Source organism: Nothobranchius furzeri, chromosome 19 (assembly GCF_043380555.1).
Source record: "Nothobranchius furzeri strain GRZ-AD chromosome 19, NfurGRZ-RIMD1, whole genome shotgun sequence".
In the NCBI taxonomy this organism is placed as follows: Eukaryota; Metazoa; Chordata; class Actinopteri; order Cyprinodontiformes; family Nothobranchiidae; genus Nothobranchius; species Nothobranchius furzeri.
Window position 1 is genome coordinate 1,054,769 of NC_091759.1, and position 18,319 is coordinate 1,073,087.

Here is an 18,319-nt window from a genome sequence, read left to right on the forward strand (position 1 = left end):
GAGGAGAGAGGGGAGAGGAAGAGAGAGAGCGAGAGAGAGAGGAGAGAGGGAGAGAGAGAGCGAGAGTGACAGAGAGAGTGACAGGGAGAGAGGAGAGGGAGAGAGAGAGAGTGACAGAGAGACAGTGACAGGGAGAGAGAGAGAGACGGTGAGAGAGAGGAGAGTGACAGAGGAGAGAGGGAGAGAGAGAGGGTGACAGAGAGGGAGAGAGCGACAGGGAGAGAGGAGAGAGAGAGAGAGAGGGTGACAGTGAGAGAGAGGAAGAGAGAGACAGAGGAGAGAGAGAGACAGAGGGTGACAGAGAGGGAGAGAGAGAGAGAGCGAGAGAGAGGAGAGAGAGGGAGTGACAGGGAGAGAGAGAGAGAGTGACAGAGGAGAGAGAGAGAGAGAGGGTGACAGAGAGAGAGAGAGGAGAGAGAGAGGGAGAGAGAGAGAGAGAGTGACAGAGAAAGAGACAGAGAGAGAGAGAGGAGAGTGACAGAGAGAGAGAGAGAGTGACAGAGAGAGAGAGAGGGAGAGAGAGAGAGAAGAGAGGGAGTGACAGGGAGAGAGAGAGAGAGGGAGAGGAGTTACTCTTCATCGTCCCAAACGTCCTGGTCTACCTGCTTCCGAAGCTCCTCGGCCGCTCTCCGTGAATGCATCCCGTTAGCCGAGCCTCGAGCGTTGGCCATGGCCTGCTGCTCCCTCACCAGCTCCCGGGCCTCGGCTCGCTCGCTGCGCTCCCTCAGAAGAGGCAGAGGTGGTGGTGGAGGGGGTGGCAGTGGTGGGGTGGGCACGTCCCTGCCGTGAGTCCCTGCCTTCGGCCTCGGACTCTCCCTGGTCCCTGCTTTGCTGCTGAACACTGGAACGGAGACAGAAACGGGGAATCAGTTGGGAGGTTTTCTTATTTATTAGAAGAAAATAATAAATTCAACCTCACAGCAGCAAGAACGGACATAATTACACATAACTTGCTGCAGACGTACTTCATTCTTGTAAAACATTTACATCAATATATACCTTTTTGTATTAAGAGAGCCAAATTTGGGGTTTATCTGAGGTCTGGAGTTGATCCAGAACTCTACCTGGGTCGGAGCTGTTCATGATAATAACAAAAGCACCAATCCACCAACATTTCAAGGCACTTGTGCTCAATTGAAACTAAAGAAAAATCCAATGAAATTTTTTTTTCTATTTAATTCTTTTCAATTTTTTTTTAACCAAACGAACCTTTTAAAAAATAAAAAAATGGGGGATTGCACCGAATAAACTATTCGATCCAATCCTGCATCACGAGTGTGCACTAAGGTTGGGCGATGCATCGAATTTTCCAACCGATCTTTGTCGGTCTGACCGACGACAGTGGGCGATAGATTCTCTCAGGTGGTGGTCAGACTTTTTGTGAGCCTGAAACAAAAACCCAGCGATCATAATCGTGACGGCTCATGTGAGAGATTGCTGTTTTCTGAACTTCACTAGCTACTTGATGCGTCCATCAACCACATAGTACGCCACGGTTAGTTCAGGCTACGCACGCGATGATAGCCCGGCCCGTGTCTGAGGTAATTACACAGTCGTTGGCCCGAAGCCCGGCCCTCGGGCCTAGGGCTTCAGTGCAGGGCTCTAAATTAGATATTATTTTACGTTTACGAGCGGTATGACAAAATCATTTGTTGTGTCTACAATTACAGCTTCATTGTTGGAATCGCAAGAGTCCTACCTTTCTAATGACATATAATGTGTATATGTGCATAGAAAGAGCTGCAAAAAAGACGCTGATTTGACCTGGAAGTGTGTAATGTTCCATCTCCGAGACCAAATTCAGAGGCAAGAAGGAAAACGGCTTTAAAAAATGACAGCGAAGGGCTCAGGCTATCGCCGAAGGCCGCTAAACGTGTCCATTCGCCCAACCTTAGTATGCACAGAGCAAAATAAATAAAAAGGAAAGACTCCCTTTTAACAGGAAGAGATTTCCATCTGCTCCAGACTCGGGGAAGATGATGGCCATCAGCTTCCAGTGGTTGGGGTTGAGAGGGAAGGAACAAGAGACACAAATACAAAAACACTACGATGCTGGTCATACCTGCTATCAGAAAGAAAAACACAAAGTTAATGATTCCAGTAATTAAATACATCAAGAGCACAGACAGAGATGACTTTTCTCCTCAAGTACCCTCAGGTTGTAACAGCATAATAAAGAGTTGTCATCCGAGAGAGCCCCAGTTAAAAAAATTGGGAGTTTTTAAAACTCTGAACCAGTTGTTGGTTCTTCTGAGTCTCTCAGCTACTTGATGCGTCCATCAACCACAAAGTACGCCACGGTTAGTTCAGGCTATGCACGTGATGATAGAGGCGGTACCTTGGAGATATTGGTCAATGGACGTACGACAGAACACAGAACAGCGCTCCGTCGCTCTACTACCCTTCCTCGTTTGGCTGCGACCAGGTGAAAGTGCTTTTCCTGATTTTAATCCCAATGAATAAAATAAGCTAGGCTAGAAATAACAAAAGCATGACCTTCAGATGTAAAGATGATTAAGAAAAGTGTTGGTGATGGGTTGGTTTATTTACGAGTGATTAAAAATAACTTAAAAGCAGCTTTTTGCAGCCAAGCTTCAGGTTTTTGTCTTTACCAAGGCCGATGGTGGAGCCAACCAAGGTCTTTCACTCATACATCTCAGTACTTGTGCGGTGGTCTACAGCAGGAAAGAATGACCTGTAAGTCGTACTCTGGGGGAACATGAGCTCCTGATTCAGCACAGAAAAGTCAGCCAGCAGAGAAAACGGATTCAGAAGACCGGATTTGGAGACTTAATTTGGATATTTAGATATCCCACCTCTAACAGTAACACAACTCTTTCACTGGCTCTGTTTGCTTTGCAACGTCGATGTTTCATCTCCACAAATAACACAAGCCTGAAGGAGTTCTGCTGTGCTGCGGAGTTGCTATGCTAACGGTTAGCTTCTAGCAGCCGAGACATTCTCTGCCGTTTCCTGGAAGCTAAACCAACAACGGCCTTCCCCGTCGTAAGTCAAGACGGGTGAGTCCATGAATGTTAAGTGACAGTGTGACGTAGATCTGTCGGGTCTATTTTCTATCAGGAGATAATGCAGGAGATCGGTGTAGGAGACTATTTTAAAGTTCAGACTCCATGAACATTTTCTAAAATAATAAGTAAAAAGACCGTTTCTCAGTGAAGGACCTCTTTAAAGAAAAAGCTGCATTTCCGACTGGACCACTGGATGGTACAGAGCCATAAATGGAACGTGTTTTCTATTTTAGACGTGCCGTTTATGCTTTTATCCAACGCAGTTCTCCCTTGCGGTCCATTTTATGATTTGGACTCGTTCTAACACGATCTTGACTTCATACGATCAGTGAATAAAGTCCATGCAAAGTCAAACATGCCATCTTACTGATCAGATTTGGTCCAGATGAATCACTCAAGTTCAACTGATGCAACATTATTCATGACGCAACCACCAAAACAGGTAATTGAGGAGAACTGTCTTCAATAGAAAAATGCACAAATAAAAGCAGAAATCTGGTATTTTCAGTGATTTGGGAGGAGTTAACCATAACAGGGACGAGGAGAGGCACACTTCATAGCGGATGCCAGGGTATCTGCAGGTTTAAGACTTTTTAAGACCTTTTTTAAGGCCGCTTTGACCAAATTTAAGCTATTTTTTAAATTAAATTTAAGCTATAATTTCCAGCTATTGCCTGGAACCGGTGCTAACCACGTCGCGAACGTGGGATTAACCATCAAGTTAACATTAAAGTTGCACTTCCCCATGGCGCAAGCTCCCACTAGCTTAACCAGCTAATGTGCTCATCTAAAAATAGCCCCCTTTCACAACCAACTGAACGTGCACAGTTCCGCTTACGCCAACATCGTACACACAAAAAATGCTGAAGACTAACTAGAAATTCACGAAAATTTTATAGGAACAAAATAATCTTGTTTATTGGGTCTTTGAAAATTTAAGACCTTTGGAAACTGTATTTAAGGATTATTTGTAATTTTTAAGGATTTTTAAGGCCTTAAATTTGGAAAAGCAAATTTAAGACTTTTAAGACTTTTTAAGGACCCGTGGATACCCTGGGATGCCTACAAATATCAAGATGGTGCAACGTGTGGGTTAGGAGTTGGTTTTAAACCTTACAACAGGTAGAAACTCCCAATGAGGAAACATAGCTTTAATAATTAGGGTTCTGTGTAAATTTCCATCAAATAAGCCACGCTGTGCTTTTTTAGACTACCGTCTCTCCAAGTCAATAAGCCAAAGGGGTTATAATCACAGACCACGACGACCAAGTGGAAAAGCCAGCATGACAAACTTCTGGCAGACATCTAACCCCTAATCACTAAAAAATGCATGTCTTAAAGAGCGCATGAAGACGTCTTTATGTTATTTGTCAATGAACCTGTTCAAAAAAAAGGTCTCTACGGCACTGAGCCCTGCAGATGGAGCCGAGCGAAGCCAAACAGCAGTGAGGCAATTAACATCCGCACTCAGAGGCCTTCTCTCCAGCTTTAATGAGCCCCAATTTAAAGTTTCATCAGGCCTTCAGAGGCAACGATTCACTCAGACCTTACAGTGACTGCGTGTGTGTGCTCGTAGCCACCGCTGAGCGTCGGCGGGTCTCCGGGGCTCGATGAAAAATGAGAAAAATCCTGACATATTGAGAAGTGATTCAAGCAAGAATCTGGGCCCAATAAAAGCTGTTTAATTTAGCTGTGTCAACATGGCGCGCGGCCAAACGAGGAAGGGTAGTAGAGCGACGGAGCGCTGACGAATGTGAGGCCTTTCCGGTCTCCCTTTACCTCTCTGGATTAAAACACATCTTTTCCTTCAATAATTCCACTTCTCCTCTTACTCACCCCCCCACCCCCGCCCCCACCAGCCCATATAAAAGTGTTTCTCTTGGAAAGTAGCCCAAGCTGCATATTAAAGTGTCACATTTGACGCTAAATAGATGAAGGTGTGAGCACGCTTTTCCTGCAGTGTGTGTGTGTGTGTGTGCGTCATAATTTACACAATGGTACACAAATGTCTGCTTCAGTGTCCTTAACCCCCTAGTCTCTTTTGTCCCTTTACAAAGTATATCTGCCTGTTTTCCCTCCTTATCTATTTATTTAGCACATCACAGCGAAGGCGCCAGGCTGCTCTGCAAACTGTTTGTGTGTGAGATAAGAGCGGCGAATAAGCGGTCCTCGTGCGCACAAGCCTGGATTTCTTCACACAGGTTTCACTCTTCCACTGTTTGTGCTTCTTGCACGGTTTCACGTTTCAAGCTGCAGCTACACGTGTTCCTGAGCAGCACGGAGGAAGCCTGCGGATGGCGACCACATGTTTAAACCAGAGATGACAGGAGAAACAGCTGACCAAACTAAACTCAACAAACTAACGGAGGGAGAGGAAAGTCTGTTAGGGAGGTAGGTTTGCTCCAAAGAGAGGCTAATATTAGCTTAGCCTCACACTAGCGTACGTCTGCTCTGTTCTGATTGCTCAGGCTGATGAGTTTTCTTCCAGTTGCAGCCAACCAACTTCTCATAAATCACAGAAATTGTGAGGCTGTTGTTCCGCTATAGGAAACCGTGACCAAAAAAGGTTAATTGAGGGCGTTTCTGTGTGTAAATGACGGTGAACGGACACGAGCACCTGCATACGCACAGGTGGGATCTATCGTCTGGCGATTGCGGAGGAACGTGTGAACGAGAGGCCATCGCATATTTCATAAATCAGTCTACGGACTGTTCGTACGCACATTCTAAATCTCGGTCGTAGGAGGGGATGTAGGTCAGTTTCTTCGAACGTTTGATAAACGAGGACCCACATTTGCTAAATTCTACGATATTCTAGTTTTTATTTTTAATTCCTTTTCACGTTTTCTGAATAGCAGAAATCAATTGACCCCAGGATTTTTCAGCGATGCTCCATCATGGCTGCAGTGTGCAAACACGCTGCAGAACGTTAACATCCTATTGTTGAAATCATCTGTAACCGATTTCTGAGAACTAGAAACATATTTAGAAAACAATCACCTCCTAATAAGAATCAGATTTTTACAACCTCTGCATGTAATTCCTTAAATGTCGGACACTGAGTTCATTCATCCGGACGTCTATTGTTCCCCGAGGGGAGCACATATGCTGTAACTGTAATGGTGTGTGTGTGTGTGTGTGTGTGTCTAGGGCGCAGGCCAGCTGTTGCGCTGTGTGCATAAACACCTTGTTAGGGCTTAGTAAGCTAAGTGTTAATTGGGGTGGAAATAGTCGATGCTCTGCTTTGTAACTCCATGGAACGTCTCTACAGTTAGAAGCAGGAATTTGCTGACAAGCACAAAAAAACCAAAAACACGTCTGTTGTGTGGTTATGACAGCGTTTGTTAATGCTTCTGTTTTCAAATCCAAAGTTAAATAATTCTCTCTAATTATTTTCCCTCCTTTTGTTTCATCTGCCCGCTCTCTCACACCTGTTTAATTTGTTTGCCTCGCTCACCGGGGCCTTTGTGGTGCAATATGGGCCATTCCCATCTGTACCGGGTCGGCCCGGCCCGGGCCGGGTAGCCCCAGTCGGCCCCAGCCTGGCCCGGTTGATTCCACACACCCTTGTCTTAAAGAGCAAGTCACCCCCTACAAGAAACTTACTTCACTCCCTCTTCATGTTTAAAAAATGCAACAAATGCTGTTGCCTAGCAGACCGAGAGGGCGGAGCCGCTACCAATTACACACACACACAGGCTCACAACGGCATTGTGACATCATAACGTACCAGTTTACATCATAGCATACCTCTTAGCCAATAGCGGTGGCAGATTTAAATTCAACTGCAGTGAAGAGTTTTTACCTGACAACGGCACAACACTGACAGTTTTAGGCAGAATATTTAAATTTTAACTAAAATGCACTTAAGTGCTAAACTATTGACTACACGTGTCTGCAGCACGATTAGACACGCATTTATATAGTTTATCAGGGGGAAAAAGCTGATTTGGGGGTGACTTGCTCTTTAAGCCCATGTGGGCTGATTCTACCCACCAATCAGAGGCTTGCTCTAATGGAAGGTGTGAATTTGCTGTCAGCAGTGGGTGTGTTGGCCCTGGTCGGCCTGAAGCAGACCCCCTCGAGAAGAGGGCTGAGAATGAGCCTTGGTTGGCCCGGAAAAATACCAGGCCACCCAGATATGGAAACAACCTACGCTACCCGGCCCGGGCCGACCCGGTACAGATGGGAATGGCCCATTAGACTAGCTGAAAACATCTCGTCTGGTGTGAGATCGCAGCGCTCTGGCCCTTACCGTGCCCGTTGAGCGGTTGCCTGGCGAGGAGCTTGCTCTTGCGGGGCGTGGAGTTGCATGAGGAAGAGGAAGCCGAGGCTTGGCTACTGCCTGCTGCAACGTGTGAGTGGACGCTGCCTCCGCTCCGCACCTCCTCCTCCTCTAATTCTTCCTCATCCTCTTCCAAGTCCTCCTCCTCCTGGGAGCTTCCGAAGTAAGCCATATTACTGGGCAAGGCGGGTGAACCTGGAACAGGAGGAAGACGACGGAGAAAAGGTTAAAAATTAGACATGTCCAATATTATCGGCCAACATTGGCACTAAATGTTAATATCTGAAATGATCGGTATCGGGTGAAATTTGATATACTCTGCACATGTTACACATCAGACTCCTCAGCTACTTATGCGCTCCATAAAAATGTCAAAATATGAAAGATCTTTAACACATTTTTTTTTAGATATTTCTGGTTGTTTGGCACAACTTGAGATGAAATGTGCCCTGTGTGATGAGCACATGCTGTCCTGACATGTAGCTATGTGTAGCTAGCCAGCTAGCAAACAACTAAAACACAAACAGGAATCTTCACCCAAGGCTTGCTTTTCCTACGGGAATGTCTTCATTAATGTTTTATCATAACATTGTCTATATCAATAAAAAGAACACACGAATAACTAATAAACACATCTAGTGCCACGCTTAGCAATTAGCCTAGCATAGCATGCGTATACCTCTTACATTTATCAACTAAGTAACTTTAAAACGCGTTCAAACATTCCCTAAACACGTGGATATTAACAGAATGAATGTTCAGAGGCACACGCGGATAAAGTACATACAGATTGTTGAGCCATTTTTTTCTCTCTTTTCTGTGTAAATGTAAACAACGCAAACGGATAAAAACAAGTCAAAGGTAGTTTTGAGGTGAGAGTGAGCAAGTTTAGTTAATACTTCATCTCCTGAGGAGCAGAGATGCACAGCGTCATTATCCATCGAGGAAAGGGCTTTCTGACGAACGCAGTAAGGCCCAATTTTTAAACTATTCCTCAAACGCAACAGAGAGTGTATATCTGTGATTGGTCAACTTAACAACAGCCCAAGATCATTTCCGGCTTGACGCCACGCCCTTTATATTAGTCAAGACATCTGAAGCACATTTCACCATCAATGTCCCTCCAAGTTTGAACAAGAGCTGCATGTTCGCCCGTCCTCCGCTTTGTTCTGTTCAGTGGACGGACTTCCCACCAACGCTGCTGTCCCCTTCGCTCCCATTGAACTCTTTGTAACAAACGGTTTTGTCCCTCATGGTAAATGGCCAGTATCGTGCCTTATTAGGGTTCTACAACCCCCAAGGCGCTTCACAACCCAATCAGTCCTTCACCCATTCACACGCTGGTGGGGTTGAGCTACGATGTAGCTACAGCTGCCCTGGGGCGCACCGACAGAGGCGAGGCTGCCGAATACTGGCGCCACCGGTCCCGCCGACCACCACCAGCAGGTAATGTGGGTTAAGTGTCTTGCCCGAGGACACAACAGCAACATTCCCTGGCAGTAGCTGGGATTGAACCTACAACCTTCCAATTACTGGACAACTCGCTCTACCTCCAAAGCTACGGCTGCATCCTTAACAAGCAGTGCCAGGTGATCCTATAATGGATTTGTAATTACAAGCTGATGTTGGAAAATAGTAAATGGCCTGTATTTGTATAGCGTTTTCTTAGGGTTCCACAACCCCCCAAGGTGCTTCACAACACAATCATTCACCCATTCACACACTTGCGGGGATGAGCTACGATGTAGCTAATACTGCCCTTAAATCTAACCGTTCGCTGCCATTGACAACTAAAGTCGTCATTTGCATTTTTCTACTGTGTGGGCATAGGAAACGAGCCCCCGCACCGTGAGAACAAACATCTCAGCTCTAAAGCCGATCTTCATCCGCGTACGTCACACGTCACATGATCAGGAGGCAGAAAATCCATGTGTTAGGAGATCGTTTTGGGCTTCTGCTGTAAAAATAGTGAGGCGCGAACCGGAAAAGTTTCTGCCGATCACAATTCAACAACGGATTATGAAAGAACAGATAAAGCTCGAAACGGATTCTTCCTGATATAAGAGGTGAGTCTCCGCTTTGTTTTGGTTGTTTTGGCGTCGACATCATCCTAGCCCGCAACGTTCTGTGACTCTTAAAAAAAAAAAACAATAAAAACGGTGGGAAACGGCTGGCAGCGAAGGGGTTAATAACTTCTTCAAGTATTTTATTACCATTCAGAACTTAACTCTTTGGCCAAAAGACACCACAGAGTGTTTGTCAGGATCATCTCAGGGAAAGTGAAACTGAAGGAGTTATTTTCTCACTTATGTATCCAGTTTAAGTACGAATGATGGAAATAAGCAACGCTAGTTACCCAAATAGTTTAGTTTTATTGTTTATGAGGGGTGAACCCAGCAAATTTTGGTTTATATCAGCATCAAAAATTAAGAGTTAGACTATATTGATAAGTCAGGCATCGTAAATAAGTCAATACTGAACATCGATATTAAAAACAAAGTGGAATGTACAATTTTCCCATCTGGCGTGGTTCAACTGCAGCGACACCAGCGTGTCAGAGCTGCAACATAACGTAGGAATAAAAGTGGCTCAAGGGTTTGAGAGTAATGCTGATTGTGTTGCTGCTGTTATTATCTCAGCTGGTGGCCTACTGATACTCTAACGGAGCAGCACCGTGTTAGCACCCGCTCAGTGACGTGCACACATACAATCAAGAACATGGAGCGTATCCCAGTGATGGCGGCTGTAATGGAGACCAGAGGTTCCATTCATTATGAAAAGGTTTTGTTATTGAAGTTATTTATTTTGTGTTGGACATTTGTAACGGATTCTTTAGAAGCGGAGGGACTGGCCACCCTTCCTGTGTAAAGAGGAAATGTTTGTTAAATGTCAATTTGTGTTTAAGTTAATCTCCAAAGTTTCACTCACCTTTCCGGTGGTGTCTCCTCAGCAGGGCGGGGCAGCAAAGGGACGTTTGTGTCCCAGGTGCTGCTTTTAAGCTGCTGGAGCATACCACTTAAATACGGAGGTGTGATTCTTGGAGGAGTTAAGTGAAACCTAGTTTCTGTTTGATTGAACTTGGATTTATTTAGTATGATTTGTATTTATGTAAATGTTTGGTACCATTTATTTTTGGTTGTTAGGTTCTGTAAATATTATTTAATTATTATTTCTTTGATTACCCCTCTTCTTGGTTTCTTCCAATCAGTCACTTGGTTATAAAAGGCAGTGAGTGTTGGTGTTGATGACAAAACATGTTGCAATAAAGCCACTTTAACCTGATTCATTTGTTTGCCTCTCCTTCAAACCGCGTGCCGCCGCCGGTCAAAACTGACAGCGGCTTCACTTAAAATAGCAGCTTTATTGTTTCTTAATCAGGTTTAAACACAAGCACTTTGCAGTCTACGCGTATTTATGGAACGTAAACTTCTAAGCTTAAGTTCATATTTGTTTTTTTGTTGCACAGAATTGGTAGCAGCTGGATAGAGAGCTGGGTTTAGGGCTAGCTAGGTTTTTTTTGTGGCTGGAATCCAATCCAGAGGACTGGCGGGACATAACGAGGACTCTTCTCCACGGAGGCTCTTAGCTTTGACACTTTTCAGACATCCTGTATTTTACGTACACGTACTCGACATTTGAAATCTAGAAATGAATTACTTTAACTCTATTGCTGCTGAGCCAATCCCACGTCTGTCTCTTCCACTTTCCCCAAACAGGATTAACGTCAGACTCGACCCTTATTGCTCTCTCTCTCTCTTTCCGTTTTCTGTCAAAGTCCATAACTTTTATTGTCATCTCTCTGAAATCTGCTTCATTGGGAGCTTGGAGGAGGGGAATTGTGTTTGGCAGCGGGCGGCCTATAGTGTTACCTCAGTTAGCTGAATGTAAACATGCACTCTGCCTCACAAAAGGTTACGGAGCTCAAAGCTGTAGTCATAAAAATCCCACGATCCCGCGCTCATAAATCATCGCTCGCAGCCTTGCTTTGTGCTTCGGTTCAGCGTGGAGAAAAGCTGCAGAAGCCGAGGGAACCCAAAGAAAAGCACGCTTCCATTATGAAACCGAAGAGAAATGCTAAGCTACTGCAGATTGCCACACATTTTGGCTCCTGATGTCATTAGCGTACCATGTGACTGTTTATTTCAACTTAACAAGAACGGGAGGTTATGCAACAGCTTTGATTAAATCTGGCTGTGAGCAGGAAACTGTGGATTTTATGAAGTTGTGCGTCCTTAATAACTAAATCGATTGCACGGCATAAGCAACTACTGCAATTTTTATTACCCTTTTAGGAGCTTTGGTGTTTAAGGCGCATTAATGGAAAGTAATGAGTGATTATAAGCCAATTAAAAAAAAGAAGTCTGTGAGAAGAAAAGGCTGAAGTCAGCCGGTCTGAATTAAACGGAGTTAAAGAGCAAATAATACGACTCAGACAAGTCGATCATTTAATTAACATTCTTGTTTTGGGAGACTGCTGAAAACTCCTTCTAATACATTTAATTGAGAGAAAACTAGATGCAAAAGGAATGGATGACTGAAACTTTTGATGAAATATGAATAAGTAAGAAAATTCATCTGAAGCTTGTAGGACACAAACAGGTCATTACCTAAACTAAGACGTAATAATCAGAATCAATACAAGCCACTCCTCAGTTATTAGAGTTATAAAACATAAGGTATAAAAGGTTGGAGAGCATTTTTAAATTTTCTGTTAAAAAGGGAACTCGACTCGTATTTTTATACATTTGCTGTGGTCTCTAGCAGAACGCCTTGTAAAGCCGGGCGGACACTGTGCGACTTTTTCACTCGTAGCGTTCAGCTTCAGCTCAAACTGTACAAATTCCTCGCAGAGCAGATCTCACGAGTCATGTGCTCACACTGTACGACCGGTAGCAACACAACGGCCCTAAAAATATGCTAAAAATAGCCGTTTTTACTCAACACGTCAGACTTTTTTGTCGTGTTTTGCATGTTGTCCTTCGGGAGTGCTGCAGGAGGACACAGGGATTTATGGGGGTTGGATGAGGAAAACGAAATAAAGAAAGTAAATCTGTTTAGTGATCAGTTTAATTTGACATGAACACGACAAACACGCTTTCTTGACAATCTTTGTGAGTAAAAACGTGTAGAAACAAAAACGAACAGCGTGTGTTATTAGGGAAATAGCGGGCGAGCGGTGTTGATGCAGGATTGCGCATGCGCCGTGAGCGGTTCTGATACTTTTTGGGTCGCAGCTGCTCGCAGCGCTGCTTCAGCAGTGCGATACCCTCACGAGGGACGAGCGAAATATTAAACACGCCAGAAGTCCGTGCGAGCTCATGATTGCTGATCGGTAGCTGGTCACGTGTTGTTAATCGCCTCTCGTAACCGCCTGCCTGTACACCACACGACGCTCGGCGCAAAACTCGCCCCGATGTCGTGGATTCTCGCACGACTGGAAAATCGGCTCAAAAAAGTGAAAAAGTCACACAGTGTACGACCAGCTTAAGTCACTCTCTGAGGAAAAAAAAAGCTCTGGCGCACAAACAGACCACAGAACCACCTGGGGGGGTGGGGGGTCCAGTTTTGAGTTTGTGAAAGATACTCATCCAGAATAAATAAGCACATCTGGATTTTTGTAGTTGGGAGCAAACTTAAATACACACGCTTGGTGCCCCCCCCCCCCCCCCCCCAAAATAAAAAGCAAAAAACAACCACATTCTCCAACACAGAGGCTAAAAAATTCATAACCTGTCAGAAAAAGAACATAAACTTGCATCAGAGAAGAGCTTTAAAAGACAAACCTGCTTCTACACGTCTGGGATCTCGAGCAGGGCTTCAGCCCAATCCCACAATTACAACAGATTGTCATCCAGCTCATTTCAGCCAGACAAATCATAATTAGGTCTGAGAGTCTATTAAGACTGCCATTTTAAAATGGGGTGTGTGTGTGTGTGTATGGGGGGGGGGGGGCACTGGGTGGGGTTGTGCAGTTATGAACCCTCCGGTTTCCTGTTTCTTCAGCGCTCCTCGACTACAGCCTGAAAAACCCGGCTGCTTTAGCCACCGTGGGAGCAGAATGATGACTTTCACTCTAGGCTTCAACCATGTGCTTCCAGTCGGGCGAAACTCAAATAAAAATACCAAATCTTAGCCATAAAATAAAGGTTCCACACACATTTCTTAGTGCTGACATGAAAAGTTCACGTTTGTGCCACGAGTGTAATCACATCAGTGGAATCCAAGGTCTTTGGTTCACTGGGTCACTGCTGGGAGGTTATGTAAGCAGAGAGGCAGGATTGGCCCCGCTGAACCCGGGGAGGCACCACTTCAGCGTTGGCAAGGAGGAGAAAACCCAGAGGGCAATGAGGTAAACACTCAATCTCTCTCTCTCTCACACACACACACACACACACACACACACACACACACACACACACACGGTTTACTGGGAAAACACAAACACCGTACGTAGAAAGATCACACTCTTGGAAGGCTGTTCCATCTGAAGCTCATTTCCAGGCGCGTGTTTGATTACGGTTACTCATTTACTCCATAATGTCACATCTGTGCCCTGCTCAGTGCTGCCCCCACACGGCCATCAGCAGCAGCACGCTCTGATCCACCCGAGGCCAAAAGGGCCAGAGGCAGACTGTCTGGCTACGACCCAAATGGCTTTCTCCATGGATATAAACAGCCCAGCTACGAGCCCGGACCACACATAAACACCATCCCGAGAGCACACACCGAGCTCCGCAGCCCTTCAGCACAAACGTGTGCGTACACAGAGGGAGTAGTGAACATGCATGATGCACATCTCCTTCGCAGAGGTGTTCTGGTTACCTCCCCGTTGCATCAGACTCATGAGACGCCCCCTTCACATCCCCGGAGGAACGAAAAGCAAAACTTCCCTCCAATTTAACGATTGCACGTTTACCTGTAACATTATTTAGGGCTGGAGTTACAGACTCACGCAGCATTTGCTTTTATCACCTGTAATCCTTTGTGTTTTGCCTGCCTTTATGTAGCTGTCTGAAGAAGTGATGGATGGGAGCCTCTGGGGTGGATGTGTAATGTTTACCAGATAAGATAAGCAAACATTTGGGTGGATAAATGGGGGGGGGGGGGGGTGTTTACACACCGAGAACGTTTGACCTGGGACGAATCACAGAAATTACCACCGACAGGGCTTCAGGTTAGAAGCGACAAAGTCGGGAGGATGATGAACTTTTAAGTTCCCTAAATGAAGAGAGAGGCTGTGAAGTGGTAGTGAGAAGATCAGAGACGTGCATCTAAACCTGAAGGGGATGGGAGAGCGTTTCAGGGGAAATCAAAGACACGGGTCGCTCTGAAAAGATTCAAGTCGAGCACAGATGTCCTCGTATAATCTGCGTCTCCTCCTCCTTTATCCAGGATGCTGGGAGACACATGCAGCCACAACGGTGGGAGGCCACACACACAACCTCATAGATTCAACCTCAAGGGCTCGGGTGACATTCTCCCATGTCCTCTCACTTGGTAAGGGTCCCTGCTTGTGGGTCACGTAAGAGGCCAAGGGAAAACCGGAGCAGAAGAATCCCTGCAGAGCCAAATGTCATCCTCGCAGCATGGACCCAACCCACACAGACGCAACCAATACACACAACGAGCTAAAACGTGCGTCTATAAATATGAGGCAGTGGTTTGAGGCTGGGAATCAATGTCCGGTCGTCACCCTAAGGGGTTAAACTCTAAAATTAGCGCATGTAGGACAAGAAAACACCTCGTTTATGAAGAAAAGCAGAAAAACGGAGCCACAGATGTTTAAGACTTCAGATCAGCCGAAGATCCTCCATCTTGAAATGTAGTTCAGGACCTTTCACATCATAGAGTTGCTTCCCAACAGAAAATTGCACTTAAAAACAACGCAGTCGTGTGATTAGGGATGGGTACCGAATTCGGTACTTTTTAAGGTACCGACCGAGCACCGATTCACGTCGTTTCAAACGGTGCCTCGTTTCGGTACCCGTCCTTCATAATGAGAACAGCTGTGCATGCGCAAGAGCGTTATGTCATCGGTCGCTGCGAGCCAGTTGTAAACAGAGCAGCATGGTAGAAGAACGCACGCTAAAGCTTGGGTCCACTTCACTAAATGTGATGGGTAACTGGGTGATGATGAAACCAGCGACAACGATCTAAGTGAGACATCCTCATCTTAATCTGCTCCGGTAGGTAAATAAAATGTTTAAGATAACGTTAGCTTGATATGTTAGCTTCCGTTTCGCTAATGGTGCGTTCGCTTTCTCCTCGGAACTCAAAATTTCCGACTAGAACATGAACGTGCACTAAAGTTTGGCTTCACTTTACTAAATGTGACGGGTGATTGGGTGAAGATGAAACCAGCGATCTACGTGTGAGGCATCATCGTTTTAATCTGTTCCAGCAGTTAAATAAACTGTTAAAGATAACGTTAGCTTGATATGTTAGCTTCCATTGCCACCGTTGCTATCAGCTAACGGTGCGTTCGCTTTCTCCTCGGAAATTCTAACTTCCCAGTAGGAAAAATCAAATGAAAAAGGACGGCAAAAGGAATGAAGATACACAGTAAATTTAGTTCACAGTAAAGATGTTTGCTTCAGTTTAATTATCAGCTTATAAAACTACAAGGACGATGTTAAAATACAAACAGTTGAATGTTATTTATCGTGATATTTATCAAATATTGTTATATATTGAGAAAAATATATATTTAATTATAAAAGAGAATTAAAATAATAAACACTCAAAAGTATCAAAAATTGGTACCGTTAAGTACCGGTATCGATTCGTAGGTACCGGGAATTAGTACCGGATCGATTCAAATGTCAAAGGTACCCATCCCTACATGTGATGGTCAAAGATGCGGTTTTTGCAGCACTCCTGACTGACTCAGGATCTGTTGTTGCACATTCGAAGTGTTATGGCGGTAGCAGCGAGCGGAGGGATGCTTGAGCTGACAGGCAGCGCCCTTGCTCATTTTTTCGGGTTGTTATTTTTCATTGCGCAGCTACGGCCGGTGTTCGTAGCTGCGCTCTTCGTTGGTGTTGCTCCGTGTAAGACGGAGAGGTTGAATTGACGTTGCCGATGCTGCAGCACAGCACGCGAGGAAAGAACCGTACTGTGTTACACGTTGGATTCACGCATGGTTTTGTGGTGACGATATTATTAATTTCAATTCATCTGTGACGTTCTTTCCGCCTCGCTCGGTAATTGTCTGTCTGATAAACAGCGATTGCGCCTTGGCGCGACAGACGGAGGTGTCACGATCACGTGGGGAGTTACTGCAGAGCTCCGGCCGGCAAATATGTTGAAAATGAAAATAAACCCGGGTCGTAAGTTTTGCTTCCTGAACAAAACCAGCTGCAACGGCGATCTGGAGTGATGCGGTGCTCCAAGAGCTTCTCTCCGTTAGAGCTGGAGCTCAGTTCACAGAGATCGCCCCATACCCCCTTTATACCACCATCGCCTAATCTTTCATTGACTACGTTTACATGCAGCCAATATCCGGGTTATGATCGGGTTAAGGTCGGTATTCGGGTTTCCGAGTTGATCAGAATAACCCGTTTACAAGCATAAATAGAAAGAGTTACCCCTAACTTGCATAACCCGATTTAAATGCGGACGTTGGGGTAGCGTCAGGACGTGTGGACTACGTTCAGACGCAATATGCGTCATTTCCGGTTCTTCTCGTTCCGGTATCCATGAAAATAACAACATGTTTCCCAGTTCGGAAGAGATAGCGACCGCGTTTGTTTGCGCTTTAGTTTCCTCGTCACTCCAAAAGTGTGGTGCTGTGCCGCGACTCGCCATGTTGCTCCCAACTTGTTGTTTACTTCCGGTGTTCTGGCGCATACAAGACGTCTCGCTACTCAAAAGACCAAGATTCCTTGTGAACAGATCATGCGCAGAACACACGCTTTAATGGGGATATCCCGATATGCGTTTACACGACCAAACATTCAGGTTAGAAAAGGGTTACCCAAGGTGTAGTAACCGGGTTTTTAAAAACCCGGTTATGAGCATATCCGGATTTCTGGCGGTGTTTACATGGACCTGCGGAACCGGGTTATTGTGAATATTCGGGTTTTTAAAGGGTTACTGGCTGCATGTAAACGCACTGATAAAAAGAACACGACTGCGCCACATTACCGCCACAATCTGACCACCTTTAAACCACCTAAGTCTCCCTGATGCCGCCACGGCGTTGCGAGACCTTTACGGCATTGTTTTGTAAAAAAAAAAAGGCTTCAGACTCCCACCACCTGTTGTGGCCAGAATACTGCACTTGCAACTTCAGAGTGTTTTAATCAAATTGGTTGAAAAATTACAATTATTGTTGTGCTTAATGCAGAAAATGCCTTCAAAAACATTTAAAAGTAAACCCACATACAGTTCTATTAGTATTCTTCCACTGACTTTAGAAGAATAAGTCAGACTTTTACTCTCTAACCAGAAACTTTTCAGCTAAAAATTTAGAAGCAAAAGAGAATAAAAGACTATTCGATTCAGTAGAGCTTTGAGAAGCGTCAGCAGCAGCAGCAGCTTGACGACGGCCTGACCGACTCGGGTCAGCAGAGCAGAGATTATTAGTAACACAAGACCTTCATTAACTCGATGTGGTGAAAAAACACAAAACAGAACAGGACTCTGATTACCACGACTGTCGGAGGGTCTGAGTTTCTTAGAGAAGACCGACACTGAGCTGATATGTTTTGGTGTTGAACCGTTTTTCCTGGTAAATCCACCCTGGATGAACAATCCTGCAGCACGAGACGACGCAGCGCCGCAAACACAAAACTAATCCAGCCGCTGACGGCTCTGCCGTGGCTTTTACACTTCGTTTGACGTCCGGTGTGTGACACGGTGTCGTGTTTGTCGAGTTGTGCTCTGTGTTCGAGCGGCTGCAGGGGCCGAGGGTGACGGGCCGGGTGTTAAAGAGACAGACAGTTGCTGAAAAGTAGGAGGGGGAGATGTGTAAGCTGATGAAACCCAGGATAATCTTAGCCTT

At 45.2% G+C, this 18,319-nt stretch overlaps 1 protein-coding gene across 4 annotated transcripts in view; it reads right to left on the reverse strand.

Moving 5' to 3' along the window:
* Positions 1–18,319, reverse strand: part of jarid2b (jumonji and AT-rich interaction domain containing 2b) — a 346,573-nt gene that overhangs the window by 18,656 nt on the left and 309,598 nt on the right. For all 4 annotated transcript variants that reach the window (XM_070547377.1, XM_070547378.1, XM_015973765.3 and 1 more), the window contains 2 exons: positions 7,285–7,509; positions 603–841 (listed from right to left, as the gene is read on the reverse strand). In XM_070547377.1, the coding sequence (XP_070403478.1) occupies positions 603–841; positions 7,285–7,509 (464 nt within the window). The remainder of the gene's footprint in view (positions 1–602; positions 842–7,284; positions 7,510–18,319) is intronic.